At 50.8% G+C, this 21,119-nt stretch overlaps 4 protein-coding genes across 4 annotated transcripts in view; 2 read left to right on the top strand and 2 right to left on the bottom strand.

Annotated features, from left to right (window-relative positions):
- The window catches only part of LOC100908540 (kelch domain-containing protein 3), a 4,650-nt gene extending 715 nt beyond the window's left edge, over nt 1–3,935 (top strand). Inside the window, exons 2-6 of the mRNA XM_029113315.1 lie at nt 1,691–1,920; nt 2,043–2,140; nt 2,266–2,754; nt 2,864–3,036; nt 3,140–3,935. Of these exons, the coding sequence (XP_028969148.1) occupies nt 1,691–1,920; nt 2,043–2,140; nt 2,266–2,754; nt 2,864–3,036; nt 3,140–3,361 (1,212 nt within the window). The 3' untranslated portion in view covers nt 3,362–3,935. The remainder of the gene's footprint in view (nt 1–1,690; nt 1,921–2,042; nt 2,141–2,265; nt 2,755–2,863; nt 3,037–3,139) is intronic.
- Nucleotides 3,936–4,130: 195 nt separating this feature from the next.
- Nucleotides 4,131–7,031, bottom strand: LOC100903924 (ABC transporter G family member 23). Its single transcript, XM_003739534.1, has 9 exons — nt 6,947–7,031; nt 6,683–6,866; nt 6,408–6,558; nt 6,061–6,276; nt 5,594–5,850; nt 5,171–5,494; nt 4,849–5,084; nt 4,573–4,740; nt 4,131–4,456 (listed from the first exon to the last, which is right to left on the bottom strand). Exons 1-9 carry the CDS (start codon nt 7,005–7,007, stop codon nt 4,131–4,133), a joined length of 1,923 nt encoding a protein of 640 aa, XP_003739582.1. The 5' UTR covers nt 7,008–7,031.
- Nucleotides 7,032–7,883: 852 nt separating this feature from the next.
- On the bottom strand, nt 7,884–9,207 carry LOC100904072 (probable DNA-3-methyladenine glycosylase). The gene has a single exon (XM_003739535.2). It carries the CDS (start codon nt 8,984–8,986, stop codon nt 8,078–8,080), a length of 909 nt encoding a protein of 302 aa, XP_003739583.1. The 5' UTR covers nt 8,987–9,207; the 3' UTR covers nt 7,884–8,077.
- Nucleotides 9,208–12,543: 3,336 nt separating this feature from the next.
- LOC100904215 (cholinesterase 1) lies at nt 12,544–19,186 on the top strand. Its single transcript, XM_018642126.2, has 3 exons — nt 12,544–14,136; nt 18,126–18,278; nt 18,623–19,186. Exons 1-3 carry the CDS (start codon nt 12,611–12,613, stop codon nt 18,852–18,854), a joined length of 1,911 nt encoding a protein of 636 aa, XP_018497642.2. The 5' UTR covers nt 12,544–12,610; the 3' UTR covers nt 18,855–19,186.
- The last annotated feature ends 1,933 nt before the right edge of the window (nt 19,187–21,119 follow it).

Genomic DNA, 21,119 nt, shown 5'->3' on the forward strand with positions numbered 1-21,119 from the left:
AGCGATCCATGGCAAAAGTGCTCGAATCCATTTGCTTCTCTCAAGAAAAAATGATATTTCCATTCGAAGCTGTGGAAACGGAACACGAAGCGTTTGCGAAGGAGAGACGAGAGACCTCCGGGTCATATTCTCTTAACCGCGCATGTGCAGATGGCACCGCTTCGTTGTCTGAGTGAGTCGATCCATGTGGCTATAACGATTTCGCCAAAAAGTAACTCAAGCGCTATTTCCATGGATCGCTCCTATCTTGAGAGATAGAATAAAGATGAGATAGATAAATTTTGTCTCGAATCGCCCGGCCGGGAAGCTCTGCAGGCGAAGCAACTTTCGATTCGTTGTGTTGACATTGAGCGTCATCCATTCATCATCGGTATCGGTATCCGTAGCGAAGTGCATTCGGGAGGGCATTATCTCTATCGTGGGTTTTTCGATGTTTCCGCCGTCAGTCCCCATTCCGATCTTGTAGCCCGAGCTCTTTCAGGCCAACTGATGGGATATTCGTCCGTTATTCGGAACTACTCATAGATGATTCTAGAAAATTCCGGGAGTTCCTTCGGAGGCATGGCGGAAGCCATCGACGAGCTCTCGAGAGCACCGTGAATCGTGACCGGGCTCCGCGAGAAAACGCGAATCTTCCGGAGAATCGCTTAGCCCGAGCGCGGCGGTCGCATGTGGTTTCCTCCAGACGTCTCAAGTGAGGCTGAGAGCGCGAATTGATACGGTTCCCTGTGAAGCCTAATCGTGACTCAAACATATGAGCATTCGATAGAGATACTGCTCTGGAGCCACAAGGGCATTCAGAATGTTTCGATAACCCCATGTCTTGACGTCACCGTCGGGGTCTCTCATCGTCAGTCTCCGAGACATCTCCATGTCGATATCGGACATTCATCAAGAGTCATAATTCATGACTTATCACCTCAGTGGGGTCTCCCGCAACCTTTTGGAATCAAGGCCTAGGAGTCGTTCCTCTGAAGGTGTGAATCAAGTGGTCGCAACGGGAACAAAATAAATTATCAGGAGTTCAAAGTGCACCTCCGGCCAGCGTCCGTGTTGAAAACTAAGGGAAGTAGAACGTGTCAAGCAGCTCGAGAATAAGCGATACCTGTGTCACTTCCACATATGTGTTCCTCCTGGAGGTTCAAATATACTTCCAGGCTTGGAGGTCATATTCGCCACTCGTGCACCCCTGCATCCGAGACGGAAGCAGGAGAGGCGAAGGGGATCGGGGAATATGATTCTGAAACTAAGAATGAGGGACCCCGTAGGACCGAGTATGCCTGGGCATGCCCTTATATTCTCGAATTGGCGTCCGTGCCTGACCCTACGGGAATTTGTGATCTCCTCTGAATCGCCTCAGAGATCTCCGTCTCCGACCGATCACAAGGGTCAATGATAATCCAACAATCTCGGGTATTTTTTCCACTGATGTCCGCTCGAAGCGAATCGATCAAAATCTCACAATAAGATTAGAGATCTCTTATTGAGTATCAATGATCGAATCGAAGCCCTATCTTCTAGATAAGAAGTCGAATGTGGCACATCCCAGGGAAAGCCCTCGGGATCGCGGAATGTAGCACTCATATCATTCTATGCCAGGATCGCAAGCTGATCTGAAATATTGAGCTTTCCAGGTACTACTTCTTGGACATCCTTGGCGTTCAGACTGACAGATACTTTCGATTTACAGCTGCAACGAGCGGGTTACAAATGGATCGCACACATAAGAGGCGGTCCGAAACGCGTGAATCACTCAGCTGTACTAGTCGGTGATACTATATTCGTATTCGGTGGGTTTTGTACCGGCGGGAACTACTTCTCCGCGGAGCCAATCGACGTTTTCAAATTGAACACGCAAACTCTACAGTGGCAAAGTGTCGAGTCACCGGCCGAACTCTCGAAAAATGTGCCTTTTATGAGGTGAGTGTCTTGTCAATGACCGGTATCAGTGACAGCTTCAGAGTTCGTCACGAAGTATGAGGTGTGGAGGAGAACACATTCGCACAGCTTTGTCTCGAAATTAATTTCTCCGTTCGATGAAGGTATGGCCATGCGGTTGTCGCCCACGGCAATCAAGTCTATCTATTTGGAGGGCGGAACGATAAAGGCGCCTGCAACAAGCTCTACAGATTCGACACAAGTGAGTTGAGCCCCCTTTTCCTTCCATCCATAATGTGATTTTCATGCGTCGATCAATCTATCTCCTGGCTTCAGCTGGAATCTCGTGGTATGGCGTGAAATAAAAGCATCAATCTTTCCTTTCAGCCACCTACCAGTGGAGCCTCATCCCGACGACGGGATGCATTCCAGGCCCGCGGGACGGTCATACAGCGTGCCTCATTGGCTCATCGATTTACGTGTTCGGCGGCTTCGAAGAAATCGATAATTGTTTCTCCAACGACATCTTCGCGCTTGATCTGAATACTTTCACTTGGTCTTTTGTCGAGTACAAAGGCACGCCTCTATCGCATCGCGACTTCCACTCTGCCTGCGCGATCGGCACTCGTATGTACATATTCGGCGGCCGAGGAGATCTTGATGGGCCTTTCCATACGGATGTCGAAATCTACTGCAATCGTCTCGCGTACTTTGACACCGAAACTCTCCGTTGGTGCTATCCTGAAAAGCGTGGTGACATTCCTCCGGGAAGACGCAGTCATTCTGCTTTCGTATACAATGGAGAACTGTACATCTTCGGCGGCTACGAAAGCAACAAGAAGCTGCATTACGGGAACATGTACTGCTTTAATCCCAGTAAGTCTGATAATCATCACGAGAGCATTCCCGGATCCGGATCGGATCGATGCCCTCATCCGCGAACCGATGAGCCCGGAGAAGTCTAAAACTCCCTCTCGTTTAATAGAAACCGAAGTCTGGCGCGAATTCCCCATCAATGTAGGACGGACAGGACCGCCCCGAGCGCGGCGACGACACGCTTCTATTATCGCGGGGAGCCGTTTATTCATATTCGGAGGAACGTCACCAATGAACGATTTGGAGAGGGCTGCATATCTCAAGTCCGAAAAATCTACGGAAGTGAGTGATCGACTCTCCCCTGGCAAACTGGAAGCTATGTGGAGGGTTAACGGAGTGTGCAAGATCATCGTAAGTCTCAATTGACTGGTTTTTCTGACGGAAGACTGATTGCTTGCAGGACTTGAAGGATTTCCTGACGGACCACGACGATTTGCACGTTCTCGACTTCAGTCCCACCTTGCAAACGCTCTGTTTGGACGCTGTCATCGAATATGAGCTGAATACGAGCTTCCTGCCGAACTCTCTGCAGACCAAGATCCGACAGATTACCTCTGACAGCCTGTTAGCCTACCACCACCGTGACAGATATTTCGCGACGAGATGATGCCGGCACGGTCTCCTCTGACCTTGTTGTTGGCGATTCTTCTAATTAAATGGATACATGTAGATACCCAGGAGCTAATTGTTGTCTATGAGGACAGTGATGTCCTGGTAGCGGTATTAATCAGGTATAACACAAGCCGTGAATTTGTATGTATCGTGCTGTCACTTTTCCCGAAGGCTTTATTTGAGTGCTATGACGCAGCCCACAATGACATCGAGCGGTGCCGGACGATTCTGCGATTTCCGTTTCCTGCCACCGGGAGCGATAAACGCGACCGGTCGGCTTGAATGGATTCAGGGACAGGTCACGGGAGTCGGATCAAGGAGGCGGAGTTCCGTAGTCCCCTAAGTTGACGAAAAAGGCTTCCGTCTTCTGTGATTCATGGTGATTTTCGGTACACGTTGATGAGGCTAAGAGACCTGGATGCCCCCGGATCCCGGGGGCGAGAAAGACAGGGCATCGATTCCGGAAGTCAGAGGAAAACTGAAGTCAAGTCGAGTTGGAAATCACGAGATAGTGCAAAATGGGAGAGGGAAGTACGCCCGGGAGTACTCCAATGCACGGGGAGAGGAGTAAGAGTGAATCCTCGAAAAAGAGGAATCTCTAATAAAGAAGCCTCGGTTTCGGGAAGGACCAGTTCAGAGTCTTTGCTGTATCGGATGCCGCATGCTACACCGAAGCTCTCTCCACGCATCATTCACATCTCGATATAACCATCCCGAGAAAAAGACGGCTCCCTCTACAAAACTTAGCTCAAGGAATTATCTCCCTAGAAAACGCCGTTCTTCCGGAAAGAGCTGATGAGAACCAAAATCAATATCGGAATCAGTATCCAGGCGACCATTGTTCCGACGCCTAGTTGCACGAGGCGGTCTTCGAACCAACGATCGCGATACAGAATAACTCCCATGGCGTCTGCGGGATAACTTATCGGCCAGAGGGGGGCCACGAAGTCCCTCATGAACTCCGGCATTCCTTCTCTGGGCCATATTTCGCCACACATAACAAATGTGACCATGTTCAGGAGCAGAGCCATGTACAGCGCCAAAGTGAACTCCGAGCATTCGGAGCATACGAGGAGTGACAGCGATATTCCTGAAACGGTATAATACGTTGAGGATATTATTCACATCGGGAATTTCCGGGTGATCAATGATTGCTCGAATGAGTTCGAGATGAACGTTCCCGATAATAGCAAACTTCCTGCGCACCGGAGAAACCGACGCCCACGAGGAGTGAGTAGACGAGGAGCCAAGAGAAGAAGCTTATGCTCACGGCCACTTTGAAAAACAGATAAATCACCAGCAGGAAAGTCTGAATCAACACGAGAGCTCCCTGGGAAATGAAGAATGACAACACTAGCTCTGACGTGTGGCACCCTGGAAAAAAAATCATTCGGGGAAGATGTGGACTCTTATATTCCGTCAACACACAGTTTCTTGGGAGCTTCCGCAATAGAGCCAACCCTGTGAATGAAAAAATCCGACCTGCCGTTTTGCTCCGATGAATGAAGTCATCATGGGCACTGACGAAAACGTGGGTCACTGAAGCTAACATCGATGGTCCGAAACTGAGTTGGGCAACGACCCGATGATACACGCTCTTGTACATGTTATCTCCGATGTCTCCGAAAATGTATCTAGGTCTCAGCAAAGGGGCGAAATTTATGGTGCTGACCAGGGGATTCATGTAGGTCTCCCGCACTGCCCTCTCTACAGCGGTCCTGAATATTGAAAGAAAAAGATTACTCATCATCCCTTCGTCGGACGATATTTTTTCTCTTCCTCTCATTTTTTTTTGAGTTCCGACCTGAAATACGGGTTGATTCGATCGATCTCGACGGTCGAATTCCAACTTTTCGAGAAGTTTTTATTCAGTGTGAGGACTGCATATACGCGTATGTCTCTCAGACGCTGTTCAGCCTCCGATCGGTTCGTGTAAACGACATTGATGTTGTCCTGCGTGTCGAGGAGTCCGCTGAGAAGCCATGACCCAGACGTTTGATCCTCATCTACGACCGCCACCGGCAGGTCGGGCAGATCGCATTCCATGGTGTAGAAGAATAAACTCAGGGTTATCAGAGGGAAAACGCACTTGTATAGTATGGTTCCCGGATGTCGCGCGAAGGAGCATCTGCAAGGAAAACATGCCATTCAACGATTCCGTGTGTCATGCTTCATCGAACCAGATGTACATGAACTTATTTATCAGGGCATCCGTTCAATTCCGAACCTCTCTTTGAAAAGTAGCGTGCGAACACGTCTCATAGAAGCGATCAGAACGCAACTCTCCGCCACCAACGATTGGGGGCAGGGTTTCGACGGTGGTGAGATTGAGTCCGAGTTCCGGAGCGCTGCGTGCTTTGCGACCCCTTCCGGGTTTCGACATACTTCTAATAGTACATCTTCGAGCGTCGCTACTGCGTAGTCTTCGATCAGCTTCTTTGGATTCTTCTCGATCAGGATATCTCCGTTGCGCATGAGTGCTACCTGCATACGCAAGGAGATTGTCTTCAGGATGGCGAGATTCATCCATATCAACTATGAGAGAATTTTCTCTAGCTCGTCAGGAAGGAGTGCAGAGGAAAATACTCTGAACTCTTCAGATGCTCGAGGAGTCTGTGGGCTAAGCCCACTCTCCGATTTCGTTGACAATAATTTTTCTCACATCGCCCCAGATATTCTCACTGTTCAACGGACCATGTCTGCACCGGATGCTTCTTCGATGTAATGAGTGGTGATGATGACTGTAGCACCGGATTCGTCGGTCAGAGTTCTCAGATACCTCCAGATATCGTGGCTCAGAAGAGGATCGACGCCCACGGTAGGTTCATCGAGTATGAGTATCGGAGGCGAATGCAAAATACAGACAGCCAATGAGAGACGCCTTCTCTGACCTCCGCTCATGTGTCTGACCTGATGAAGACAGATATATCAATCACTAGCTGCGGGAGACGCCACTGGAACTAAACTTTGTGACACCGCAGTCTCCGCTTGTTTAACTGCCGAGAGTCAATCCGCTCATCTGGACGAATAACTCCACTTACCCTGTCGTGTACATTGAGGCCCAGCAGTTTGCATACGAACCTCATGCGATCGTGCATACAGGACTCAGGCATTCCGTAGATCTTTCCAAAGTATGATAGAGTCTCACGGACCGAAAACAGATCGCAGAGGGCGTCTTCTTGAGGCATGTACCTGGAAAAACACAGTGAGTTCTCTGTGCTTGAGGATTACACTTTGAGCGGCCTGAGCCGATAAAGGCGTGATTTCGTTCCCGAGCAAAATATTCCCCCCAATCAAGCGGCAGCGGAGAGCTCACCCGACTTTACGATTAGCCTCCCGACCCGGGTTCAGGCCCATGATCGACACCGAGCCAGAGTCAGCAACTAGGTCGCCCAGTAAACATTTCAGCAGCGTGGTTTTTCCACAACCAGACGGTCCCAACAGTCCATATATCTGTCCCTGTGCTACGCACATATTCACGCCCTTAAGGATTGAACAGCCTGGAAAAAAAAGATCACCTCGAATGTCGGCAGCGACGGTTGCAGAGATCGAATGTGAGAGCATATCATCGTGGACGCACCATTCCTTTCGAGAAGCACTTCTTTGCAGACTACCGCCATCCTGCTGGGAACCTCCTGCATCGATCGATCCTCGGTCCAGACTTTATTTTTTTCAGCTTTGGAAGGCTTTCCATCGCGTGAGAGTTCCTAGGCAGGCGGTCCCTGCGTCAAGTCATGCCAGCCTAGCTCTCCGAAACGAGGCTATGCTATTGTCACAGTCGCCACGGACCATTCTCTGCAGAATACGTGCTCTGGCAACACTGCTTGACTCACTGCCTCCTATCCTAAATTATTTTCCGCTCGCGCTCGGCGCGATCGAGATTTCCCTCGTTCCGGGACCAGCCAGCAGGTACATGTATCAGAACCCCTTCCAAAGCAGACTCCATGGGATCACCGCGATCCCAAAACGCTCCCGTCGACGGGACGCTCTGCATGCTATTGTCAAGTCGGCGAAGATCGAGGAAGCCGAGAAGCTTGCCCCCGCCGCCTTGCTTAATGACGCCACACGGAGATCTGACTTCGAGACTTGAGCTTTTACGCAATATATTTATTCATTTTTTCCTATACTTTGTCTGAATTGTATTTACAGTAGAGAGCTGCTCCTGTGAACGCACTGTCTTTTCTACAGACTCAAAGGATCACGACCACCTCCGTATTGCCGTGGACATGCGACACCGTCGATCTGCTAGTTGGTATACGATTGAAGAAAATTAACAGAGCAGTATTCGACTTCGCATAAGGGATTGTCAGATAGTCTTCTTAACCTTGAAGTATCGAGGTCTCGGATTGCTAGTGATATTGTGTAGAGACCCCGCAGAGAAATATCTCTCTAAATATCAACATTCTCATGAGTGCCCGGGGGCAAAATCACAATTGCTTCGCTTTGTTGGATATTCAGACTAGATCGTGGAGCCGGAAGTAGTTTGTTCTTTTTGCAGGTTGCCAAAAGAGGAACCGTTGAAGAGTAAACGAGCAGTATCAATTGTTGTACGCCGGGAAGAAAAGTACCGAACCCTGTTCGAGGAGCTGCGAGTAGGGGTGTCGAGACGACCATCGACGCTCCAGCTGCTGTGTCGCTAGAGGGAGATCTCCACGTTCATCATCGATATTGATATTGATTATGACGATGCCGGCGGGGATCCGAGGAAATATCACAAGGCCTTTTCGGCAGCTCGATCCCGCACGCTAACGAAGGTCGCATCTTCCAAGAGATAAAATCGCAGAGGCTGACACGCCCATTCTCTTGGTACGGATTCGACCCCGATACGACTCGACGTGACGATGTGGTGCTCCGCAGGAGCAGCGTCTTGACTGTACTCGATCCACAGCAATTCACTGCTGGGAACGAATTCCTTGTTCATCGCATCTTTGCAGATAGCCATTCCCGTACAGAGTTTCGAAGGTCCGTTGAGTAATTGTGCCAGACGCAGTTTCCTACCCCCGTCCTTTAGTTTGACGCCACGAAGTCCTCGGATATCCTCGACTCCACTAAGCGGTTTCGCCGATCGTAGAAGTACGGCAGCTCCTTCGCCTCTTGAGGAAATGTTGAAACAGTAATACATCCCGTAGGTGAGATAAACATACGCCGTGCCCGGTTCCATGTACATCGGCTCGTTGCGTTCTGTCCTTCGGTTGTTGAAACTGTGACTCGCCTTATCTTGGCCTCCTAAGTAAGATTCGGTCTCGACGATTTTCGCCCGGAGTATACGTCCGTCTTTCAGTCGGCGCACCAAGTGGTTCCCTAAAAGCTTGCGAGCCAATTGCACACATCCCACGTCGAAGAAATCTCGTCCGACCCGCTGGGGCGTTCGGAAAGCGAGAAAATGCCGGCAGTTCTCCAGAGCGTCCCTCAGACATATTTCCGCATCTTCGGTAGTAGTTTCCTCGGTATCCCTATCCTCGGTCGAGTCGAAATCTTCTACCAGACGAGCGTTTTTCGGGTTGGGGTCTCGTTCGTGGGGAGATGGAGACCACTCGGCCTGCCTTTTGCCGCGCATCTCCGAAAATCGCGGACTCGTTGAGTCTATGTGGTCTTGATTATTGCGGAACACAGTCAACATCGGCGTTCAGTATTTCATCGATTCACAGCTGATCAATGACAAAGCGGCATAGGAGTCGCCATCTTGTTGTGATTTCGTACGTTTCGACGTCCTTATTACAAAACAGCTTTTATAAGTAGCTAGGGCTTCTCCGATGCGTTCTCCACGGCACTGAGACACTTAAGAGCTCATCTACCACACTGGCTGTAGTGGTGCTCTTCCGACAGTAGCAGCCCGCAGACGGCAACACCAGTGGATGGCAACCCGACCGGCTTCTGAATACTGCCCCTCCGCACGGCAGGAAAACATCCAGTACGAGGTGAAAAACGTGTCGTTGAGTGGACGAGATCGTGCTCTGGGCACAGGTCGAGAGAATGAGCTCCACTCCGCGAGGCCGCCCTTCCAGATAATCGAGGGGCTACAACCCCGAGAAGAAGATACTCATCACCACAGATGCGATGGTCATGATGACTGTGATCCGTGCCAGCGGTTCCCAGCCGAATCGGGCGGATCGACGCATCACTTTGCGAGTAGCGCAAAAACTCGCTTGGTTGGCTCAACTTGAGAACAGAGCCCCCCTGGAGGGGAAACAGAAATTTCCCTTCATGTTGCATTGGGGAAGGGGAGGGTTGGGACCTCGGCTTCCTCAGAATCAACGACTCTCGTCAAATGAGAATCGACGACTCCTTCGATTCAACTATAATAGAATGTTCCCCCGTCAACTTGCGTGCAGCTCTGGTTTCACTGCAAATCCAGTTCGCGAGAACAGAATCGCAAAGTGAATTTGCTGACTGAATTTGTTTTTTCCCCTTCGGGGAAAACCCGGCAAAGTGCTATAAGCAGAAGGAAGCAGGACGGCACCAGGACCGGGAAAACGACTAGGTCGACCGTGTAGGAGTCGAATGAATGGTTTTAAACTCGGCCTTGTCGACCGCCGAAGGCCGCTCCGGAGGCTCCCAACTCGAGTCTCATGCCTGAAGGGTGGATGGATGTGCTCTGAGCCATCTACTTTTTCTCGCTACTTCCCTCAGGAGCACACTCATGAGTGCTCTCTGATCCTTTCATGGCGAGCTTTCTGAGTGCACCGGCGCCGCGACCTACCTCCATGGAATCAATCATGGGCTACTCTCAGTCAGTGAATTTGGAAACAACCTCGAGATGTATCCTCGAAGCCTCTCTGACTGGACCCCGAATACAACGAGAATATTGTGACCTGGCCCCCATCCCTTCTCTGGATTCGGGAAACGTTCAATTCCGGCTTCTCCACCGGGATATCATTTCTTCTTCCCTCTGCCGATCACGAAAATCAGGAGCTGCGAAAGCATGACTCAAGGTGGACTCATGGGCAGAGGCCTACTTGCTGACCGCGGAGTCGACTACTCCGACGACAACCAGGGTGTCGCACGAAAAGATTGCTGTAGCACCGCTAAAAAGCTCTCCCGCAGTTGTCGATTTCGGAGGAATACCCGAGCGGCGGAATGGGAATAGATCTAGGTCCGATATTAGAAGGATCGGGCACCAGAAGCTTCCTGCGAAAGGAGAGGTCGAGGGCATGCCAGCAGGGAAAGGGAGAATCGGAGTCTAACTCGTATCCTCGGGGTCCATTGGTGTCTCGGATTCAGTTCCGTTCCCCAGCCACAGCTTTTCTCTTCTCCTGTTGCGGTCCGGGAATTTCAATAGTGCGCTTTCCGATTTCAGATCCCAGGGATCGGATACTGGATGGAATCAGAACAGCAGTGCGCTGTGAATGAACGGAGACCTGAACCTATCGGAAAATCGTCATAACATGGGAGCTGCGGAATCTCCGAATCGGCTCTTCCGGTGTCTTATCCTGCCGATATCTTGGAACCACAGAACACGGCAGGAGTGACGTCAGCGCAGCTGGAGGCGCAATCATATTCTCCCTACTCCCTACAGGCTACGGTCGACCTTTTCCCCTCAGCCACTTCTTCGCCCGGGGAAAACACGCGTCTGGTGAAATGCCACGAGCCTCTCGAAATATTGGACGGGAGACTGACGACTATCATAGAGGCGCTTCGCCTCTATCGGCAGAGCTCACCGTGTCGCTCTTCTGTCATACGATTCATCGAGGTTTTTCGGGCTGGAGACTCCCGCAAGACTCTGCCAGCTCTCTCGCCGAGTACATCCTTACGCGTCCCCTCATTCTAGTCATTATCCAATGGTATCCATGGTTACGTCATGTCTGAGATTAGTCACATGGAATTCGCGAATAAGCAAGCCTGATATAATTTCCGATAGATTTTCCCACCGTCCACAGGTCCTGGGGTTGGCTGAAGAAGTAGGTCTCAGTCCAGATGAAGTGCCTACGTTGACAGCTTGATGCGCCCTCGGTGCGAGCGAAGTCATCTGATTTTTTCGGAGAATCTCGATTCCGCTAGAGGAGCAGATCGGTCATGATCACTGAGCAGCTAGTTGACAAACTTCGCAGCTGCTCACGAATCGGAATATCTCCTTCCCCCCATGATCACGAACGCTTCCAAGCTCCCTTTGACATACGTCGCGAAGGCTGCTCCGCTAGTACCCTGTCGCTCACATTTTCTGCGGGAAGTTTCCCTGATATCCGACGCACCGTGAGCACACTGGGTCGACAGAGGACTGTCAGACGGCCTCGGAGATTTTGCGCAATGAGGCGTCCTGAACGAGAATTGCGCTTGAATCGCCATCGACTCATATCGCTGGTGACTACTCGCTCTCTGGTCTTGTCATCGGAAAGTCTGCGTCTTCGGGATATCCAAGTTAGGGGACGATCTGAAGGTCCCAATGACATCATTGACGTTGTACGGGTGGGTCGCGGGTCCGAATCCGTTCCCTCGGGCAAGTGCCACAAAATACTAAACTCCACGAGCTATTGTCGACCGAAGTCTGGAGCCGAGGTCTCGCACTAGGAAGGGAGCGGGAGATGCCATGACAACCTCGCGTCGTTCCACGGCTTCGTATTTCCGGAGGTCCGGAGTCCCGCTCAAGATGGCTCCTCCGCGCAGGGGAAACCCCAGAACTCCCTCGACCGATAACTCACCTCCTGCGAATTTCGGTCCGGTAAGCTTGGCATGGCTTCTTCAACTGTCTGAACAATCATTACGCTCAATTCGATTAGGTATCTGCTCCGTATTCACCGACAGTTTAGCGGACTTTTATCTCCATCTTGCCCAATCGACCCTTATCTCGTAATTCCGAATACATCAGCCGCTGGCGATTATTAGCGCAATACCGTTCTTCAGTCGGTTCGTGTTGCAGCTTATGAGTTCTCCCTCGAAGTATCAGCTTGATCCATCGGGTCTTTTCCCCTTGTTCCAGAATCGACGCTCCTCCAGCGGAACTTTGATCCAGCCCACGACTGAGAATGAATGACTCGAGCGTTGAGTTATGACCGAGTCGCGCCTTTCGAATACAAATTATATTTATGTATAATATATTTGTCGGTGAAAGACTCGACCGTATCGGGGGCTGGAGTTGTCAGTCACTTTTATCCACTTGCGCGCGAAGAAGATTTCCCTTTCCGTTGACATTGAAGTCGGCTCCCCGGCAGGCAGTCTGTTCATTGCCGGCTGTGAGAAGTCCCCGTCAACGAGGAAGGGGCAAACGCGGGTCTGAGCCCGCAAGCCGCTATTCGCCGCAGTGATCGAAATGCGTCTGACAAGTGCCGTGCTTGCTGGGGCGCTCCTTTTAGGCGTCTCTGCCGAGGATACAGAGGTGCTCCGGACGTCGACGGGACCGATCCAGGGAAAAGTTCTTGAGTTCGAGGGCAAGAAAGTCGAGGCGTACCTCGGCATTCCCTACGCGAAGCCGCCGCTCGGAGACTTGCGGTTCAGGAAAACCGTCCCGGTGGAAGCATGGGCCGAGCTCAAGGCGACGAAAGATTTCTCGAAACCGTGCGTGCAAGCAACGTACATCCACGGCCAGAACGTATCCGTGGACTACTCCGACTCCAGTGAGGATTGCTTGACGATTAACGTCTGGAAGCCGGCCGGCGGCTCCGCTAAGAAAGCGGTCATTGTGTACATCTACGGGGGTGCTTTCCAATTCGGTGACTCGAGTTTGTTCTACAACGACGGACTTCCTTTCTCGGCGTTGAACGATGTTCTGTTTGTGTCTTTCAACTATCGCGTTGGAGTTTTCGGTTTTCTCAGTACCCATCACAGCGACGCGCCCGGCAACGAAGGATTCTACGACCAGCTGATGGCGCTCAAGTGGATCAAGCAGAACGTTGAAGTTTTCGGAGGAGACCCCGAAGCCATTACGCTCTTCGGACAGAGCTCCGGAGCTTTTTCCGTCGGACTCCACATGTACTCGCCGCTCTCGAAGGGCCTCTTCAAGCGGGTCGTCTTCGAGTCGGGAACGGCCTTGTCGCTGATAACGTTCCAGATGAAAAATGAAATCTCCCGCTTCCACACCTTGATTGGACTCACCAACTGCTCCTATGGAATATACTCGGAGAGCAAGTACAACGAGACCATGGAGTGCATTCGAAAAGCCGAGGCCAAATCCATCATCGAGGGCGTTTCACATCTCGGACATCTGGCCGACATGTTCCTGCCTATCTATAACGATGACTTCATTCCGGTTCATCCCCTGATGCCTGAAGAAGTCAAGGCTCTTAACGGAGACGAGGTCTTCATGGGAACTGTCACCGACGAAGGCACCATGTTCATCAACTACCCGCTCCAGAACCTGCTTGCTCAGGGCGATATTGCCAAAACTCAGTACAAGATAGTGCCGTCGTCGATCTATCCGAGATTGTTCGACGCGCCCTGGGGGGCGATCTATCACAACTTTGACCAGTACTTCGAAAATTCGATCGACAGCTATCCAGAAGAGACGACGTATAATTTGATCGGACAAACGTACGGCGACGCTGTGTTCACGTGCCCGACGAACCTCTTCGGACAGTTCTTGGCGAAACGAAAGCGCTCGGTGTACCGTTATCAATACACTCATAAATCGTCGCTGAAACTCTGGCCCGACTGGATGGGAGTTGTGCACACCACGGATCTTCCGTTCATGATCGGATCTATGTTGACGCATGAAGCCAATCTCGCCGAGCCCCGTTACAACAATACCCCCGAGTGGTTCAGGAAGCACAAGTTCACGGACGAGGAAATTAAATTCTCCAAGCAATTGGTCAAAACGCTCGGAGATTTCGTGAAAACCGGGTGAGTACTCAGGATACTTGAAGCTGTAATTCTGATATCTGATATTCTTTCGCCGTCCATCGGAAACCCTGAGCGGCCGCCGATCCGCGGTCAAGCGAAAAATCGGCGCAGGAACGCTCCGATTCGGAAACACCGAGGAACTAGGCGATGCACGGGCTTCGTTCGCGACGATCGCAATCGACCTAACGACGGCTTTCCCAAAAGCAAAATCGAAAAATCGGAAAATCGGAAAATCGCAGAGTCCCGTCGAGATGTTTCCCAAGCGGAAACCTTTCCCGATCAGCGCTCCCAGCCCGTATCAGGTGCGGGCTATCCACATGCCGTTTCGGTAGCAGTTCAGGCACAGAAATGCTCTTGTTCTCCCGAATGGAATCAATGCTGGCGAAAATGCGGGAGAAAGTGCCCGCGGCTGCCGTAATCGTATAATAGAAATTTTAGTGCTGCCGATCGTGCTTGCCCGCTGTGACTTGCGGACCGTTACGTCAGAATCGCCGGCTCCTTGGCCGACCGACGGGCCGTCGTCGGGCGGGTGGCGCGCTATCTAGTGGATAGGCGGACGAACGGTCGGTCAGCCAGCCACCAGTCGTTGAGGGGCTTTCGCCGGAGCGCTAGTGACGTCTATTAGGCAATATGAAAGCTACGTGTGGTCGGTCGCTTGCTTGCTACGTCGGACTATCGTCGGTCATCTGGTTGCTTGTTGTCAAGCATGCGTCCCTTCTCGATCTCCCTGTCGACCGCAAAGTTTTTTCTCGGCTCAGCGTTTGAATACCGTGTTGTATGGGTCGGCTCGCTGGTCCACCTAGATGCCGGCTCTCGTACCTTGGGGCTCACTCTTCCACCAGATTGATGGAACATACCGATATTCGGATGAAATCGGACTGTGCGAGTCAGCACAAGATCTCTTGCGCGAGATCCGCACCCTTTCGTATCCTTCGAGGAACGAGCTCGTTCCTCGTTTGTATTCCGTCGCGTCCCTCGCGGTAGAAGGCTTCATGCAAAAGCGCTTTGCCCGATCGCCACAACACCGAGGAAATCGGTCGAAAGGCATCCAGATGTTCGACAGGGGAAATTACTTGCGATAGCGGCGAACACTCACTCAGAACAGTAGCGATTCGCAGATGCAATTTTTATGATAATTTTTTATGATCTCTGGTTTTGTGGAAGGCAAGAAATCTTTCTAATTCTACTGAGGGACGATCAAGGACTCTGCTCGTTGTGTACAAAACCACATTTTCACGGTTGGTCGATTGAGCTGTACGAAGACTTTCGAGGCCGTATCCAGGTTAAGGTCTGATTTATTGGAATGACCCTTTGCTGAGTTCAACGATTGTTTCCTGATGGCGCCGCCACTAAAGATGTTTTTTCTTGTGTATGACCTATTATATTTCAAATAGTCTACCTGGCTGGATCCTCACGTTTCGGTGATATGTCACATAGCGTGTTTAATGTTCCGAGTCCAGCTCCCGGTGTGAGCTGCGACTTTCCCTCGGTGATTGCGCTTCTACCGGACCCGAATCCGCCAAGCGATAGAAACGCGATTAGCTCAGCTCTTTCGGTCGCGCTCCCTGTGGTACATTGAATCAGCGTCTTCCAGAAGCGAAATCGCCGTGGTTCGGATACCGACCCCGGTTTACAGCAACACCACACCAGTCCAAGGACGTAGGAAATTAACGTTCACGTATATTTTGGGAATAGCCAAGTAGCGAGCAAGTCAAGCAACTTACGAAACATCTCGAACAACGCGAAGGTCGCGTTGATTAAGATGCCCCACAAACTGATCGAGTAGTCCTCGGAGACGATAAAGAATGTCTCCATGATCGTTGACACATTTTCTTTCGTCAGCAGATAATTTTCGATCCTGTTCACCACCTGAGGTTTCGAAAAGAACATCTAGTCTATGAAATTCCCAATTCATGGCGCGCCTCTTGGTCTGATCGATTCAAGGCGTCTGGAGTGAGCAAGGGAAACGGTCAAGGAGTCCACGGGGCTGCGAGCTATTCAACCAGCCCTGGAACGATGTCCCGAAAGTCATGATTCCGATTTGCTTTCGGGAAGCAATACATCGCATTACTCGAGCTTCGGAAAGACGGTGAATAGTTGCCCCGGTCTTTCAAGCACTGAATAGAATTCGGAAACCACAAGTTTGAAGTAAGCGAACCGACGAGACAAACCGCGGAAAACATCAGACAAAAAGCGACAGTTTTCGCTCACAAAACGGGTGATTGCCCTTGTGTGAGTTGAACAGCCGCGAGGGGAAGCCACCTCCGATGGTGAACGACGTCAGCGCGCAGTCTTCTGGTGTCCCGTAAGGAGAGGTTAAGGATACGGGGGTTTTGTTTTGTGGGCTGTGAGAATTTTTCCACCGTGTTGCTTTCTTATTCTGTGTCTACTTTCCTTCCCGAATATCACCTCTCATCCGATGGCAACAATGAGTTGCCTTCACCGCAAGCACGTCACTGAAGCGCCAAGGCCTCTAGTGTTTATTACCGAAGATTTTCACACACTCACACATACACCGCCATACCGCACTTCCGAGCGACGCTTCGAGAACTTGGGAGCTACCGGACTGGTCCTGGAACCGCACCTTCTTCATCGTTGGGGAATCACTCCTTCCCATTTGCCCCTGAATCCCCCACAGGTGTCAGGGCAACGGAACTTCGAGCGCCTTGTGGGAAAGAGGGATGATTTCGGACGAGACCCGCCCGGCGCGAATTCTCGGTTCCTCCGGATCGATATGATGCCTCGATATTCCGCGTGAGAACGTAGATGATCGAGTGGTACCCATTGCAATACACTGAGAATTTCTGCAGCAGTTCTTCCATAGCTGTACAACCTTGGTCAGAGGAATCCGATCGCCTGATGCAGAGCGGAGCTGATCCTTTTGAGCGAAGCGCAGCTCACGAAGTCAGCGATACAAGTGTCTGCTTACGATTTGGTTGCACCACCATCATCCCCACGATCCCGAACCGGGCCAACTACACCGGCGAAATGTATGGGAAAGCCTTCAATCGATCGAATGAATGGTATACTGCGTAAGAATCACTCACAATCAGCATTTTCATGGCGCTGCGCTGCGACACGAATAGTATCTATCTGTGGGAGAGCTGGATTTTTCCATTCAGAATCGGCACTTGCTCGAATCATCCTTAAGAATTGAAACTCCGGACCGTCGGGTCCACCTGCAATCTCCGGCAATGGACCCGATCAACTGTTGCAAACGCTCGATGGGATCCGATGACTCTATCACTCGCTTTTTACATGCGTCGATTATTATCATGAACGTTGTCGCTTTCAGCAAGTGGGTCAAGACAACACACAGCTGGGCAGTAATTCATATCTTCATGATTAGCTTCTTCCGTTTAATAAATGATCGTATCGAGGAACCTCAGCACGGATCGGACAGCCTTATCCATCAATGGTCGATGAAGCTTTCTGAGCCTTGACCGTTTCAAGTAGCTGCGATACTGGACTCAAATGACCTGACAGCTACTGGAATTTGGTGGATTCTTCTGACCGAAGGTTGACGACTTTCTCAGAACAAGAGCTCTCATCTACTTAGAACATTTAACGAACAGTGCTGTCACGGAACACTTGCGCCGCAAGCGCTGAGCTATCGAGCAACGTAATGCGATTGCAGCTCAAGTCGCGACACCGGCTGCCACGGCGACCTTCGTGATTTTCCGAGCGTTCGATTCAGCATCCCCTTTCGACTAGATGAACGATGACACGAAAGTCCTGATCGGAGCTCCGATGTTTACTTGTCAGTAGTTCCGTCCACAGAGGTGTTCGTTGTTCAGACACCGACGAAAGGTTTTCCAGGCGTCTGCAGAATTCGACCCCTGTTCCATTCGTGGTCGGTACTATCGTGGGCTCGCATTGAGCGACCTCATCGAGAGACTTCCGCGATGACGAGTTCTCTCATCCGAAACAATCGTATCGGCTGACGTCAGGTCGATTAGAGATTAATTTCTTCAATTTTCTTATTCCAGAAAGCCCTCGGTTCCTGAATCCACCGCGGATTGGCCGGTCTACACAGAGAAGAGCCAGGAATACGTGAACTTGGCTCCGAATAATTTCACTCGCTCATCCGACGGCCCTAAGAAAGACAAGTGCGAATTATGGCGCCCCTACCTTATCAGAAAGTGAGTAGCCGCACGTTTAGTGATAGAAAGCTCGGTGTCGCCGAGTCTGGCCGATGGCACGGGGGAGACTTCGAATGATTCTGAAACATGAATTACTGGCCTTTAACAAAACGTGGGGCTATTCGAGCAATCAATTGCACCATCGCTCAAACGCGGTCCGACGCTTGCTCCGTAAAAAATGTTTCTTTGTTGACTGTCGGACTTCGCATTGCTTTCTGCCTTGGAGCTGACCCTGCAGCCAGCGACACAACCACGAATTTGAGCAGTGCTAAAGAATTATTATGGAGTAAGCGGGCGAGCATTCACGGATCGTGTACGAATATTTTCTCCATCTCTGTTCCCAGGAAAGAATCGCTGACATCGACCACTTCGACAACGAAGAAGCCATCCGTCGGCTTCGGACCTATCAAAAAGGCTCCCCCGAAACCAACGAAAAAATCCAAGGGCACTTCCAAAACGAATTATCGGAAACGTGTCGAAAACCGCTACAAGAACGGAGCTCTTCCCATTCAGAGCAATTCGGTTTTGTATATTTTGGTCAGCGTTTTCCTCCTAATCAAAGCGGGTCTTTGTTGAGGTAAGGCGTCAGAGTGATGAGAAGGCCCGTTGGATACCAGTTCGACACTATGGTCGCTCCACGAGATAATTGTTAGGATTTCTTAGGCAGCGTTTACTCATGAACAGAATGCTCTACGGAAGCGGCTTGGGCTTCTCTGATTGTGAATGATGAATGTAAATACAAACCTGTGAGCTCCGGAAACAACACTAAGTTAAACGAAGCGGTAGGTGCGTCCGCTGCATGATTGCCCCAGGGGCGGAACACTCGGGGCGGTGCTCTGCTCGCGTGCACTAGGGAGAGAATAAACTTGAGAATAAGGAGAAGTCAAGCATAGATAAGTATTGATAGTCGTCAGATTTCAGGTACGTAGTTTCGTGGTTGATACGACCGAACTTAGTCACCCATGAGGAGTTTCTTTCAGTTACTGAGCTCAACGAAGACTGTTCTGATTCCGGGAATCGGACGCGAGTCGTTTCTGAGTAAAATAAAAATGAAAGTTAGTATCCTCGTATCCTTGCCCAATCATTGCTGCGTCTCGAACCCAGTTCCCGAAAATTCAGGGACGCGCGCGGGTTCCATGTTCTTCACATCCCTCGAGACCGTCTTAGCGGGGGGAAAGGGTGTCCTCGACCGTCACGTGACGTACCTGACGGTTCTTCGAGGGTGCCTGAGCACATCTTCGGGGAGACTAGATCGCTAAGACTAGGCGAAGAGGACTGTGACGCCGTCGCAGACGGAACGGAGCTCCAAGCCAGTTGAGAAGCAATTGAGCGATTGTTGCTGTTTGATGTTTTCTCTCTGAAAATACAATACTGTGGATCACAGAAAGTTCGCCGCTCATCCTCGATTCCCATGATCGGGCGTCGCGCATGACTTATGGATGCTTCATTGTCGCCCGCGCATGTTCCCTCGACCCCGGTGCTCCTCGATGCTTGCAAGCTTGCTCATTCTGTCGTCTCAAACGGTCTCTGAGCGAGTTCAAAGCAGCGCAGCTCGTCGCGGCAGCGTGACTAGAGAAGATAGTGGCGATTGAGACAATGATGGATCTGTCCACGGAAGATTGAGCGGTGCAGCTTGGTTGAACTCTCTCCAGGACAGTTGCAAGTCGTGAGCGGATGCCATGACGATAGGCTCGCTCCTTGAGGTAGCTCTCACGGGTTTTGAGGTGACACATATACGGCTATCTTATAGTGCAGGGGATAGGGAACCTCAATTCGTCTCGAACAGGTTGTCTGGCATCGAGGGGATCACAGCTATAGGGAAAACGATGTAAAGTCGCCGGGTTTCCGGAGGGAAGCTCGGGACGCGATACGAACGAACCGAAAGCTCGTATGCGACCGACGAATCCTTTTGCATTTCTGCCTCATCCAGCCCGTCTCTGGTAGTACCCATCCCTTGCTAATCGTGAGACCGAAAGTATCGTCAACATCGGCTGTACGATAGGACTCGGTTCCGATGGTCTCCTCGGAGCAGCCCTTAAGTGCCCCGCTCGGGGAGACGTGAGTCTATACCGAGAAAAAGTGCTTTCAGATATCTCCTATGGCTACTGCCCTCTATTATTATATTTCACTTGGTGGTCGTCAACAGAGCAGAAACAGAATTATTTCCTGCCTTTGGCGCCATTATTCACGAGCAATAGTTTGCGTTCTCAACCCTGAAGTTCCTGCAAGGGAACTCATAGATGCTTTTTTTCAATCACACTCAGATCAAAAGTCACCTTGAATGCTCTAAACGAAAAAAGCGTCAGAAGGTCCTCGATAATCGTAATATTCCGGAAAATCCTATACGCCCGAGACGATCAGGCGGGAATTCAATAGTCATCGATGTCATCGGACTCTTCTGACACCGGATCGCTTGACAGTCTGACTGAGAGAGCAACATAGCGTCCAGCTTGACTTATTGACTCCACAGCGGCGGTGCGACTGGATAGTTGCGGACATTAAGTCGAATGAGAACGCTTAGGCAGCGTTGATAGAGAAATGCGCAGAAGTGCTTCACGGATGAAGTTCTCGGAGGGAAAACTTCCGCAATTTTCCGTACATTGTGGGACTTCTGTTGCGAACCCGAATCCTCTGGGCATGCCGATGCCGCCGCTCCATCGATTAGAAGAAAAGGAAAATCTCCAACTGAACTTTCGAAAGTCCGTTCCTCCGCCTCCCATACGAAGCACGGTCGGAAAGCTACGACACGGATTAGGGTTGAATAAAACTTCGCTATTCTGGATGCTAATCAAGCTTCTAGCGGATTCCTTGGGACAGCCCGGACGAACCATGAAATATGCG

The sequence above is a fragment of the Galendromus occidentalis genome, unplaced genomic scaffold, assembly GCF_000255335.2.
Source record: "Galendromus occidentalis unplaced genomic scaffold, Mocc_1.1 scf7180000076543, whole genome shotgun sequence".
Classification (NCBI taxonomy): Eukaryota; Metazoa; Arthropoda; class Arachnida; order Mesostigmata; family Phytoseiidae; genus Galendromus; species Galendromus occidentalis.

Excerpts from the sequence above, each read along its gene's own strand:
- LOC100904072 (XM_003739535.2), bottom strand. The coding sequence starts at position 8,986 with ATGTTGACTGTGTTCCGCAATAATCAAGACCACATAGACTCAACGAGT.
- LOC100903924 (XM_003739534.1), bottom strand. The coding sequence starts at position 7,007 with ATGCAGGAGGTTCCCAGCAGGATGGCGGTAGTCTGCAAAGAAGTGCTT. Across the intron at positions 6,277-6,407 it reads GCCTCAATGTACACGACAGG|GTCAGACACATGAGCGGAGG; the intron begins GTAAGTGGAGTT and ends TGTCTTCATCAG. Across the intron at positions 5,495-5,593 it reads ACGCTACTTTTCAAAGAGAG|ATGCTCCTTCGCGCGACATC; the intron begins GTTCGGAATTGA and ends TTTTCCTTGCAG.
- LOC100904215 (XM_018642126.2), top strand. The coding sequence starts at position 12,611 with ATGCGTCTGACAAGTGCCGTGCTTGCTGGGGCGCTCCTTTTAGGCGTC. Across the intron at positions 14,137-18,125 it reads GGAGATTTCGTGAAAACCGG|AAAGCCCTCGGTTCCTGAAT; the intron begins GTGAGTACTCAG and ends TTCTTATTCCAG. Across the intron at positions 18,279-18,622 it reads CGCCCCTACCTTATCAGAAA|GAAAGAATCGCTGACATCGA; the intron begins GTGAGTAGCCGC and ends CTCTGTTCCCAG.